This window comes from Elgaria multicarinata, chromosome 5 (assembly GCF_023053635.1).
Source record: "Elgaria multicarinata webbii isolate HBS135686 ecotype San Diego chromosome 5, rElgMul1.1.pri, whole genome shotgun sequence".
Taxonomy (NCBI): domain Eukaryota; kingdom Metazoa; phylum Chordata; class Lepidosauria; order Squamata; family Anguidae; genus Elgaria; species Elgaria multicarinata.
In genome coordinates this window covers 6344699-6358571 of record NC_086175.1, presented here as the reverse complement: position 1 = coordinate 6358571, position 13873 = coordinate 6344699, and the positions used below count along the sequence as shown (strand labels likewise).

Here is a 13873-nt window from a genome sequence, read left to right as displayed (position 1 = left end):
TAGCATTTTCTCAACCCAACTCTTACCAATGTTGCGTGATCACAGGGCAGGTCGCAGAGGGTTCATTCGTCTCCTGTGGACAGGGAGGGCTATAAGTTACATCTGATGGGGCGTAGAACTTATTCCCCTGTGGCCCTCATCTGCGAGTCTCAAGCTGTAAAGCAGCCATATCCCAGTACCAGTTATTTCTCTGGGAGAAGTTGGGAGCTCTTTGTAAGCACCTACATGATTTAAGAAAGGCTTAGAGTCTTCCAATTCAAGACCTTTTATGGCAACAAATTAATACGTTCCAGCACTGAGTCTGGGACTGTTGTGTTTAATACAATGATTTTATATATTTTATTGATACGTTTTTATTGTTGTTGTTTTGTTATACTGGTCTGTATCTGAAAATAAACTCATTCATTTATTCAATACCTCCCGGCACCAAGTCAACGGTGATGCTAAGGCGATGGTGGGTGTGGTTACTCTGAGATAGGATGTCCCGTGAGGCTCAATCCCACGTTGAAGATTTCTTGGCCCGCTTCTTCCCAGCCCCTGAAAATGCTCTGCAGAGGGTGTGGAGACCCTACTGAATGGGGGGAACTGTAGTGCATGGGGAACCCTGAAAACCGGGCAAAGGAGCAGAGCCCTTCTGTCCACAGAAGGCAGATTCTGGATCCACCCCCTCGGTGTTTAGTCTGGGATGGCCATCCTTCATTTACTCACCTTTAAAGAATTCAGATGAGGTCATTACATCACAATTCAGTGTTTTCTTTACATGGGTCCTCCTATTTCTTTTTAGACCTGATTCGTGGTGATATATATATTTCACTTAAAGTGCCATCGCAGCACCAGCCTGTCTTAGTATGGAATAGCAAAGTTCTGTGGAGGCTCTTCAGGGCTACTGAACCTTTTGGTTTAGAATTAGAAGTATGCCTTCTTTTGACTTTAATTCCTTCCTGTCCAGCAAGGCCAGGCCATTGAAATGCCTCATTTTTAATCAGACCCTTTCCCCCATCTGAAGGAGTGGCTTTAATTAATGATTTCTTCTCATTGTGTTTTCTTTTCTTTTATAATGAAATAAAAGGCGCGGGGGGGGGGGAGGGGGAGAAACACGAGAAGAATCCAGTAATTTAAAGTGCGCACATGCCAGATGGGAAATGGGTACTCATTAAGGGGCAGATTATTTATCAGTAATGCCTAGCTGTGCTAAACAGGTCTAAATTAGTGGCAAAGGATGCTATTCCTTCCAGAGGAGGAGGATTTTGATTATAGCTACAGGAGACCTTTGCTGAACAGAATTGTCATGTGAGTAAACATGGACTCGATGGCCTTATAGGCCCCTTCCAACTCTACTATTCTATGATTCTATAGAAGGATCGTGGCCATAGGGAAGGCTGAATAAATATGCTATATTAAGTGCTGTGTGGGACCCCCATTTTAATTTCACTTCCAGCAGATTGTGGAAAAGCAATGCCTTGATAAATGCGAAAGGACCCATTATATACTTGAACTTGCAGGAAGCTTTTGGCAAAATTCCTTCCTAAAGGTACTTAAAATATCAGCAATTATGTGATAAAAGAATCCTGGTGAATTGAGAACTAGAGCTGGAGGACAAACAGATGTAACACTGCACCATCTTCCCCTTGAAAGTGCACACAATGGAAAAAGAATCTCATTTATTTTTATTAGCTTCTGCAATAAAATACTTTTTAAAAAGTAAGTACTTACAGATGGACTTACTGACCCTGCTCCTACCTTTTTAAAAGCAAATGTAGTGAGATGGATCAAGTAGATGAATTTCAGATGTGCTAAGACTTCCTAGTAGCATCCTCTCATATTTGTGCTAAAAGGCTTCTGTCCTGAAAAGCATAGATTTGTAGTGCTGAAGCCTCGGTGTGTTCCAACTCTCCCATGGGGTTAGGGTTTTTACTAGTAGAAGAGACCACAGTTAAATATTCAGACTTGGATAGGACCCACTGAGACTGCACCTGCAGACCTGCAGTTTCCACATTCTAGAGCATCCCATACTAGCGGACCTTTGCCTATTGAAAATTTTACGTGTGGCATAGTAGGTTCATATGATGAACTGCTGCCATCTGGTGGCATTGAAGCTATATCAATTTATTTATTTATTAAATTTCTAAACTGCCCAATAGCTGGAGCTCTCTGGGCGGTTCACAAAAATTAAAAACATTCAAAGTATAAAACAACAGTATAAAACCCTAATATAAAATACAATATAAAAGCTCAACCAGATAAAAAGAGCAGCAATGCAAAATTACAAATTTAAAACACCAAGTTAAAATTTATTTATAGATTGTTAAAATGCTGGGAGAATAAAAAGGTCTTCACCTGGTGTCTAAAAGCATATAATGTAGGTGCCAAGCGAACCTTCTTAGGGAGCTCATTCCACAGCCGGGGTGCCACAGCAGAGAAGGCCCTCCTCCTGGTAGCCACCTGCCTCACTTCCTTTGGCAGGGGCTCGCGGAGAAGGACCCCTGAGGATGACCTTAGGGTCCGGGCAGGTACATACGGGAGGAGGCGTTCCTTCAGATAACCTGGCCCCAAGCCGTTTAGGGCTTTAAATGTTAATGATAGCAGGCAGCCAGAAAACAGACCTAGCATTTTAAGGTGTGGTGCAGATGGTCTGGACACATGTTTGCTGCCCTCAAACCCGTTTAGTTGGAATGTGTGTTCAAACTGCTTCTGCCGTGCTTAAAACGTTCATTGAACATTACCATGAGTTGGACACAAAGTCCATGGGGTGTGAAGCTTAAAGATGACGGGACTCTTGTTTCAGAGCCTCAAACAGTCCTTTTCCCCCACCCCTTTCTCACTGAGCCAAGTCTCACGTTGCTGTGTCAATCACTCACTGTTCCTTCTTCAGCCTGCATGAAGCTATGGGAATTTCACAAGGTTTCCATCATCATCATCATCACCCATCCCTCCTTGCCCTTGCCAGAGCCCACGTGTCGGTGGCTGTGTGCTGCTGCCTCCTCTGTCCAGGGCTAGCCCTATTGCAAGGCAGTGCGGCTGTCACTTCTCAGAGCAGATCTAGGCACTATTAAAAGGTAGCAAATTGTCAATTGTTCGTTTGATCAGGAGAAAACATTTCGATGTTTTGCTTAGTTCGCCAAGCTGTAAGGCTCTGTAGTTTTAACCATAGTCTTTGATTGCCCGTGTGTGTGTGTGTGTTTACAACCAAAATATCACCCTAATTTATGTGGCCCACATGGGAGTGAGCTTGTTAAACCAATCTTAGTCATGCTGCTACCCGTGGAACCTCTACCCCCACCCCTTACAATATTTGTTATTCAGAATTTTAAATTTATGTTTAGTTAAATTACTCCGGTTTTGTTTTTCATTGAACTCTCAGTTAAGAAAATAATAATGTGTTTTGATGCTTGCCTGACCTGGTGAGAACCTTGACAGAAGCTGGCTATTTTATCAGCTTGGGCTGGCATGTCAGGACTGCCATTGAAATGCTTCTTGCATGCTGTCCAATGGATAACTTCAAATAGCTGTCCCTGGGGCTGTTATGGCTCCAATGTTTGCCCATTTTTTTCAATAGGTACAAAAGTATTTCCCCTATTTTTTCAAAATTCCAAGCGACATCAGTCTACCATATTACTTCTGTAAGTTCCAATCAGAATAGTTTGTTTTTGCTTCATGGCATCTTTTGAAAAATATGATTTAAAAGCACAGACCTTTAATATTTGGGCTGTGTAGGTCCCTAGCAATTCCATGTATAAAGCCATAGTTTGTGGAGGTCAGAGCATTTAGTAATTGTTGCCTGATTAACAAGTGCAAGAACATTTGAACATATTTGCTGCCCTGAAACCCTTTTGATTGGAATGTAGGTTCTTCAAATTTAAATCCATTTTATTTGGAATACAGTTCTCTCTCTTTATAAGTTGGCTGCCTTAGGTTCCGTTGCAGCGTTGACTAGGATTTCTAGCTGTGTAATGCAACTACTTCCTTTGCTTTTATGCTAGAATGTTTCAGGGAGAATAGGTTTTCTTTTTCTTTTTTTGTGTAGAATTGGTGGATGCAAAGTAAAACAACCACAACCCATCTTTCTACAAATATAGTTAGGAGCATCAATCTATATAGTTTTAAAATAAAGGTATTTTTATAACACATGACATTATCCTTTTCCTTTTTAGTGTTTGATAAAGTTTTTCTTGGGAAGATTAAGATTCAAAAGCTTCCACTTTTCATTTTCACAATGGATCAAAGGTTCCCCTGCTATCTATGTTGGGTATCACTTGTTACAGGTTTGACTTTTGCCTGGTGTTTTCAAGCTATAGTTTCAACATTTAGGAAGCCTTTTTTGTATGTTCTAATTTAGGAACTCATACATAAAATAACAAGGCTTAAATGTGCATCTTTTAGACTTGATAAGTTCAAATTACTTAAAAGACCTCCTGGCAAGTCCAATAAAGCAAAATTGGCTATTTCCTAAAATCCAGGACATCATTATTTTGTGTGGCTGTGTAGATTCTTTCCCACTGTTTGGCACTCATGATCTTAAAGTCACATGCTTCTCTGTCCAGTGGGAGTTGTTCATGTGCCTCAGTTTCTCCTTTCTGTGAAATGTGTTGTTGGCTGCTGGTGATTCATAAGACTACTCCGCCTCTGGTGACCTGCCCCACTAGCTCCAGTGGCCACCAGCCACCACCGTTCATGGAGCAATGTTAATATGGATGTGGTCTCTCTAGGGAATCAAAAACGCATAAATGGTTGTCAGGCTCCTACCCACTCACCCAACAGCAGGTTTTCTGGCAATGATCAGCAGGAGGTGCAGACTGCCTTTGTGAGGCTGGAATTTAATGTGGGTTACTGTAGCATAACTGTCATAGGAGTTGCAAGGGTGCAGGAGCCTGTCTTTTTAGCTTGAAAGGAGCGCCGGTCTCCTTTTTTATTGATGTGAGTTGCCTTGGGAGACAATAATTGGCTCAAAAATTGGATAGAAATACAATAAATAATATTTTTTTAAAGTGAGGATGGTATCTTGGAGCCATACCTGTTGGGCAGCTGCCTGCAGGAAGAAGGAGATGGGGAGCAAGTCAACAACAGGCAACCTATGTGATGCATTGTGTGGGCATTGGCATGCCTAGACATTGTGTGATTGAGGCGATGGTGTGGTGGGAATGGGACTACCTGGGGTAGCACAACCAGTTTTCTCATTTCTATGGGGAAGAATGAAATGTGTGGTGCTGTAGCTCCTCCTGGTGGCCTCTGTGGGGGGAGATGACCTGCATGGCTTTTGGTTTACACCAGTGGTTCCCAAACTTTTTCAGGTAACCGCCCCCTTGGTTCCACAAACTTGTGCCCAGTGCCCCCTACTCTACACTATAAAAATCATTATTTAGAATAGCGGTTTTCAACGACCCACTAAGGAAGATAATAACAATAAAATTCAAAAAAGTAACAATTAATTGAATATTTATTCAAATTCCAGTTACATTTTTTTTAGTTTATTCAATTAAACATAATTGATGAACTTGACCAGTGATATCATCTTTTCAAAGTCTGATAGTCATTTAGCAAGAATATTAGATATCACATTTAGTAACTAGGGTAGAGTACCTCACTATTCTGAAAATTCTTAATGCGATGGATGGGCTTGATGAAGTGATACCAGTTTCCCGATGTCTGGTTTAAAGTCACTTAACATTAGTCTTAAATCACCACGTTTAGTAATCTGGAGTCGATTTCTTTGCTTGGAGAGAAGTAGGCAGACCACACTAAAACCACATCCCACCAAATATGATGTTGGAAATGCAGCCAGGAGCTTCTGAACCACTCTCCATAGTGCAGGATAGCGATCAGAAATTTCCTTCTGTAACCAAAACTCCTGTTACGGAAAAGACCACCTCACGCGCCCCCCTGCTGCCCCCTTGCCTCTTAGCACCCCCCTGCCGCCCCCTTGCCTCTTAGCACCCCCTTGCCTCTTAGCGCCCCCCTGCCTCTTAGCACCCCCCTGCCGCCCCCTTGCCTCTTAGCACCCCCCTATGCAATCCCACCGCCCCCAAGAGGGCAGTACCGCCCACTTTGGGAACCACTGGTTTACACTGTCATTCTTTCACAATTTTTGATAATGTGAGCATGACTATTCAAGTAACCTGGTATTCATTCAATCATTTTAGTGCCATCTGAAGTGAATATATATTTTGTACTGGTATCAAATTAAATATTTTCTTTTTCTTTTTCAGAGCTACCTGAAAGAAATTTTAAGAGACATAGGTATCTACAATGTTAAGGGAACACACAAAAACACTTGGGAACTCAAGCCAGAATACAGACATTACCAAGGTGAAGATAAGAGTGATTAGCAGAACGGTTAACCAAGCAAGCATGCAAGTTGACAACTTTGGGAACAGGAAGGGCAGCTGCACAGTGTAAGAATTAATAATTGGTAATAAGTGCAGCTTCATTTTTAAAAAGATTTTGCCAGGAACATTCTGTAAGTTTTTGTTTTGATTTGGGCAGGCAAGTTATTTATAGAATAAACTTGTATTAGATTTCTTTAATGTTTGGTCTTTTATTGTAGGTTTTTTGTGTTTTGTAAAATATAACAATGCTAGTAAAAGGTCTAGAAGTCTTATTTATTGCAAAGCTGAGTTTATCCCATTACTAAAACCCTGAGTGGCCCTGAATCTTGAAGTGAAGCTGAACCCCTCGAGCGTGTCATGGGAAGCTGTACAATTCTTAAGATCATGTCTTACTGAGAATAACCCAAAGTGGGACATATTTTGAAGAGCCTCTGAAATGTTCCTTAGAGCAGGGAAAGGAGTGGAGAGATTTCTTTTGGTACACAGACTCATGATGATGATGAAAGGAAATTATTACAACTTAAATCACTGAAGAAAACATTTAAGTACAATAAGGAACAATATAACGACTTTTTTTGTATAAAAAGGTAGATGTTTTGTTTCTGTATTAATAAAAGCAGCTTTTTAATTTGTACAAATGCAAATGTTTGTGCTTTAGTGTCTGACTTACAGGAGTTGAAAAGTTAAGTTTGAAAATATTACAGAATACAAATAGCTTTCTTTTTAAAAACAATATCAGCAACAACACTGCAGCATTAATTGTGAAAACCATGTCTGCAGGTCATCCTGCATTTAATATTCTTCTAGCTGTAGAAAGAGCAATTCCACAATACTATCAAGACCATGATGCGCTCTTGTGAGGACGGGAGTTCTATAATAAGGCTCAGGGAGATGTTAGTCCATGACGATTTGGCAGGGTAGACCCCGGGGTTTATTGTGTCATAACTTTGTCTTAGCATCACAGGACTGAGCATACTGTTTGATGGACTGTCACGAGAATATGTGTGACCCGAGTCTGTGCTGCTTGATGGCCATCCTGAATCTTGCTCTCAAAACATCATGGGATTGGTGCAGGGCATTCGGTGGATCAGAATAAGTTGCCTGGAATGTAGCCAAGTGTTGACAGGAATAAATATCATCTGGCAGGGCCACCTATATCTGTGAAAGGAAATCCATCACATGGATGGAAGGAGAAAACTCATTTTTCTGGAATAAGGTGCACACCTCATTTTGTTCAGGTGGTCATAAACTGGAATCAAGACTATGAGCCTGTGAGTTCAATGGCGTTTAAGGGATTTAATAGTTCTGAAGTATTCCAGGTTTCTGTGACGTGTCATTACTTTGGTAGGCTGTTGAGCCCATTCAAGTAGATGCTGCTAGCACTCAGATGCAACTTCGATAGTCAACAACTCTCAATTCTGAATTAAAGCTGCTGTAGAGAAATTTGTAAGAGGGAATGTAGAAATTTCTAAACAAAAATGTTTTGGGAGAAAAACTGCTCTGTTCCAGATGTTGTAGCTTTTTTCAGCTGGGTGTAGAAGGCACATGGATTAAGGAGGTTCTAGGGCCTCTGGCATTGGGATAAGGCTACTCCCATTGCCTGACTGGACACATCTGCTTACATAACAAAAGACCAACTCAGAGGTAGATGTTGTTGTTGTTTATTCGTTCAGTCATTTCTGACTCTTCGTGACTTCATGGACCAGCCCACGCCAGAGCTTTCTGTTGGCCGTTGCCACCCTCAGCTCCCCCAAGGTCAAGTCTGTCACCTCCAGAATATCATCCATCCATCTTGCCCTTGGTCGGCCCCTCTTCCTTTTGCCTTCCACTTTCCCTAGCATCAGCCTCTTCTCCAGGGTATCCTGTCTTCTCATTATGTGGCCAAAGTACTTCAGTTTTGCCTTTAATACCATTCCCTCAAGTGAGCAGTCTGGCTTTATTTCCTGGAGTATGGACTGGTTTGATCTTCTTGCAGTCCAAGGCACTCTCAGAATTTTCCTCCAACACCACAGTTCAAAAGCATCTCTCTTACTTCTCTCAGCTTTCCTTATGGTCCAGCTCTCGCAGCCATAGGTTACTACGGGGAATACCATTGATTTAACTATGCGGACCTTTGTTGTCAGTGTGGTGTCTCTGCTCTTAACTATTTTATCACGATTTGTCATTGCTCTCCTCCCAAGAAGTAAGCGTCTTCTGATTTCCTGGCTGCAGTCAGCGTCTGCAGTAATCTTTGCGCCCAGAAATACAAAGTCTGTCACTGCCTCCATGTTTTCTCCCTCTATTTGCCAGTTATCAATCAAGCTGGTTGCCATAATCTTGGGTTTTTTGAGGTTTAACTGCAACCCAGCTTTTGCACTTTCTTCTTTCACCTTCGTCATAAGGCTCCTCAGCTCCTCCTCGCTTTCAGCCATCAAAGTGGTGTCATCTGCATATCTGAGATTGCTAATGTTTCTTCCTGCGATTTTAACTCCAGCCTTGGATTCGTCAAGCCCAGCACGTCGCATGATGTGTTCTGCATACAAGTTGAATAGGTAAGGTGAGAGTATACAACCCTGCCGTACTCCTTTCCCAATCTTAAACCAGTCCGTTGTTCCGTGGTCTGTTCTTACCGTTGCTACTTGTTCGTTATACAGATTCCTCAGGAGGCAGACAAGATGACTTGGTATCCCGATACCACCAAGAAGTTGCCACAGTTTGTTATGATCCACACAGTCAAAGGCTTTAGAATAGTCAATAAAACAGAAATAGATGTTTTTCTGGAACTCCCTGGCTTTCTCCATTATCCAGCGGATATTGGCAATTTGGTCTCTATTTCCTCTGCCTTTTCTAAACCCAGCTTGTACATCTGGCAATTCTCACTCCATGAATTGCTGGAGTCTACCTTACAGGATCTTGAGCATTACCTTGCTGGCATGTGAAATAAGTACCACTGTCTGATAGTTTGAACATTCTTTAGTGTTTCCCTTTTTTGGTATGGGGATATAAATTGATTTTTTCCAGTCTGATGGCCATTCTTGTGTTTTCCAAATTTGCTGGCATATGGCATGCATCACCTTGACAGCATCATCTTGCAATATTTTAAACAGTTCAGCTGGGATACCGTCGTCTCCTGCTGCCTTGTTATTAGCAATGCTTCTTAAGGCCCATTCAACCTCACTCTTCAGGATGTCTGGCTCTAACTCACTGACCACACCGTCTGAGCTATCCCCGATATTATTATCCTTCCTATACAGATCTTCCGTATATTCTTGCTACCTTTTCTTGATCTCTTCTGTTTCAGTTAGGTCCTTGCCATCTTTGTTTTTGATCATACCCATTTTTGCCTGGAATTTACCTCCGATGTTTCTAATTTTCTGGAAGAGGTCTCTTATCCTTCCTATTCTATTGTCTTCTTCCACTTCCGCACATTGCTTGTTTAAAAATAATTCCTTATCTCTTCTGGCTAACCTCTGGAATTTTGCATTTAATTGGGCATATCTCCCCCTATCACTGTTGCCTTTTGCTTTCCTTCTTTCTTGGGCTACTTCCAGTGTCTCAGCAGACAGCCATCTTGCCTTCTTGGTTTTCTTTTTCTTTGGGACGTTTTTTGTTGCCACCTCTTGGACAATGTTGCGAACTTCTGTCCATAGTTCTTCTGGAACCCTATCTACTAAATCTAGTCCCTTAAATCTATTCTTCACTTCCACTGCATATTCATTAGGAATATTAGTGAGCTCATATCTAACTGATCTGTGGGTCTAAATACTTCCTGTGCTGAGAAATTGTCTATGGAAGATGGTGGATAAAAGTGGTAGATTTTAGCAAAGCCAAGATAGCACAGCTTTCCCTATGCATCAGTGATGGCAAGTACCTTTCTGGGATCCTTCCAAGTCAGGGGTGGGTTAGGGTCACTCTGGAGCCCTAGAACACAGCTCAGCAATTAGAACAGCAGGACGTTAATTCCCAGGTTTCCCAGGCTAACCTCAGCAGTTCCTGGTAGATAACGGAGTTCAGGGGTGAATGGAAGATGTATTGTTAATTAACAACACTGCATAGAAACAGGAATTGAAAGGAGTTGTCTAGGCTGGCTCATGTATACTCTTTGTTGTATTCTGAACTGTGCTGAATTCAGGGGATATGAGTAGTGTTGTCAACTGACTCCTTCTTTGGCTTTACAGCAACTTTTTTTGTAGAGATCAGGAGGTGAAATTGTTCATTGTATTACAAATCTACAGTGGCCAGTTGGAAAGTATATGTGCTCAGGCTTTTAGAGAAAGAACAAAAGTCATGAGGTCTGTGTTTGTCATTTACTTTTTTTATACTTTTTTTTTTAAAAATCGGTGGTCTTTATTTTAGTGTTTTAGATTTGTGAACTATTTTGTGTACATTTGGTTGAAAGACAAAGTATAAATATTCCAAATTGACTGTTTAGTAGTCAGAGTCTTTGTTACCTTGGGAACAGAATTTATTTAGGGAAATGGAGAGCATGTTGACATTCATATGGGATCCATGTGTATTGCATAAAGTAAAGCTACTCACTGGCCTTGTACACACATGACAAACCATGGATTAACTCTGGGTTCTTTAACTCCTGAACAACCCAGTTTTCAGGTTTGGATGTCACAATAGCCCAGCAACAGAGCATTGTTGGGTTGTTAATTTAGAGTGGAAACAATGTGGGAGGCAGCACACAGTACAGGAGGCAGTGTGCTTGCCCCTCCCTGCTAGATATCAACAATCCCTGGGTTGGGCAACATGCGAACCAGGTCAATATGGGGACACTTGCCACAGCTAGAATGTTGTCCTGTAGAGCACCACCAGTACATTTGTGTCTGCACATACAGCCCCCTATATACTTTCCTTTATCTGTTACCATTCCAATTAATCCAATCTCAAGTTAATTTAAACCAAGTTATCAGCAGACATTGTCAGAGCTTCCTTTTAAAACTTTTGTTGTGTTTTGACTGGTTTCCATTGTATCCTTGTTATAAGCTTCTTGATCTGTTTAGTAAAGTCAACAGAACTGCAGTAAGTTTTATATCAGGAAGCTTGAGGTAATGAAGCGACAGGATGGCAGGTGGACAAAAACTCATGTGAAGTCCAGCTGAGTAGTGTAAAGCCCGTTTGATTTTCTGTGCAGTGCCACCACTAGCAGTTTGAGAACGGCTTGCTTTTGGCTCCAAGGAGCTGGATGGAACCCTTAAGGTCAATCTCAAGAGCCCAGCCCTCCAAGCTGGAATAATCAAGTGATCATTCACCATGTAGATAACTATATAAATTTAAGTCCCTGCAGAACTCAAAAGCTCATATACCTTTTGAATGTTAAGTCTTTAACAGTCACTAGCTGATATACCCAGCGTTTCTCTGGGGGAGGGGGGCTAGGATATATGTCTGCAAGGTAATCAAGGCTGATGCTGGTCTAGTCAATGTGACAATGACTAGATTGCTGATAATGTCTAAGCCATTACACAATACCTATGCAAGTCACAAAGTGTGAGTTAACTTTTAAGTGAATTAAATTATTCTCCCTCCCCTTCACAACCCCACAAGGTTCCCCCAGTGCTAGGCCTGTGTGTTAACTTTGAAATGAATTAAATTAGTTTCCTTTGTCTCTCACTCACTCACCCCCAACACAGGCCAGGGGCACCTTAAAGCCACCGCTCTCCATGGCCCACTCAACCATCTTCTGTTTAGGGCTCTTGGCAGACCCTGGGAAGCCTCAAGAGGATGGCTTTGGTGCTGCCCTCATCTCATTGCCAATGCTGCTCCTCTATAGGGTGTCAAGGAGTAGCTTTGTTGCAGAGGGGAGGTAAGCAGTTGTCAGTGGATGTGCCGGGACTGCCTCAGCCCTCGCTTCTCACCCACCAAGTGCTCCATCACAAGCCTGTACTGATGGGTTGGGGCCTGGGCACTTGCTCCCCTGCATCAGGCCTGTTTCTGGACATGCATAGAGTATCCATCCTTCCTCCCTCATAAGGATAAAGGTCAAGCATGCACTTCCCCCAGGTTTTGAGAAAACAGTGATATCAGGACAGGGTGTCACAGTTGTACCACACGTGGCAGGCAGGAAACACCACAAATGGATGCAGCCCATTTATGTGGGTTTTTTTATGTGGTATTGGGTTGACAGTTTGAGACCAACCTTAGGAGTGAAAGGTATACAGTGGCCACCCAAAGCATACTGGTAGTTGTAGGCATAGGTCTAGGGTTTTAATTAAATTCTTTAAAAATATTTAAGACCTCAAACTTCATGTTTTTAGATTTTTCTGGTGCATTTTACAATCACCCTATCAACCTGACAAATTTCAAGTTTCTAACTCATCTGGAAGTGGGTAAACATTTCCAGCCATACACCACCACCACACACACACTTTCAACTTTATAGGTAGAGATTTTAACTGCCTGAAAGTTCTTTCCTGAATGTAGTTTTTTATTGTAAAATTTCAAGTGAAAATAAAATTATCCATAGGCCTCCCTCATTCTTTCAGTTGAGCTAGCTGACTGACTGCCTGCACAGTGGAAAATGTGACATCCCAGCTCAAGACAGTACAAGCATTTACTAAAAGTTAGGAACTAATATAATCTCCCACATAACTACAGCTCTTCTAGGTGGGGTTTCAAAGTTGGCTATGACACCATCTGTACCACTACCACGCGCATCTTGCACTGTGGCAATTGCTTTCACTATAAACAGGCTATCTTAAGAGGAACAATGTGACAATGACTAGATTGCTGATGTCTTAGCCATTACACAATACCTATGCAAGTCACAAAGTGTCCAGTGCTTCACGCTAACACTTGAATACTGATGTTCAAAATGTATTTAATTGTGCATGTGCTAAATAATTTAGTAATTGTTTGCAAAAGATTCAGTCAGAGATGTTCTATATACCTATGAAAATACCAAATGCATTATTGATAATATACACCATTTTCTGAACATCCTCTTCAAAGGGTGGGGGGAAGGCCACTTGTAACACTGTAATCATGAAAACCACAGCAATGAAGATGAATCTTACGTGGCAAGTCTTTCGTGGCTACATAGCACCTTGCTCCCCAACCACAGTAGAAAACAATATAAATCATAGATAAAAGGGCTGAATCTGTACAGCCTTGCCCATTAGTAACAGTAATGGAGTTATGCCTTTTAACTTAGCATCTACTGGAAATGGGCATTTTATACAGGTCTTGAGGAGAAACCTAGTGATGGAACAGCTGCTCTGCCTCTGATCACTTAGAGGACAGTATAGCTGAATACTGCACTAAAGACTTCATTCTGCACTTTTGTAGAAAACACCTAGCTGAACAAAAGAGCAAAAAATATATAAAACACTCCATAGTACGTAGAATATCACTAGTACCACCTTATCACTATGCCCAAAAGGGAATACCAGAAACATTTGTTATTTTTTGTTAACCAAACATCCAGAATAGTGCTTCCTATTAAATTATGGCATAATTCTCAGTACAGAGCTGAGAATTAGCCCCTAATTAAATCCCCAATTTAGGGCTTGCTATTCTAGGTTGATAATTATTGAGGGTTTAAGTAGGACCCTGGCTTTTAAGTGGTA

The 13873-nt window shown here is 41.6% G+C and overlaps 2 protein-coding genes across 3 annotated transcripts in view; one reads left to right on the top strand and one right to left on the bottom strand.

Annotated features, from left to right (window-relative positions):
- Nucleotides 1-6961, top strand: part of GTF2F2 (general transcription factor IIF subunit 2) — a 112373-nt gene extending 105412 nt beyond the window's left edge. For both annotated transcript variants that reach the window (XM_063125959.1, XM_063125958.1), the window contains one exon: nt 6204-6961. In XM_063125959.1, the coding sequence (XP_062982029.1) occupies nt 6204-6323 (120 nt within the window). In that variant the 3' untranslated portion in view covers nt 6324-6961. The remainder of the gene's footprint in view (nt 1-6203) is intronic.
- The window catches only part of TPT1 (tumor protein, translationally-controlled 1), a 225755-nt gene that overhangs the window by 203825 nt on the left and 8057 nt on the right, over nt 1-13873 (bottom strand). The gene's annotated exons all lie outside the window — the stretch shown is intronic.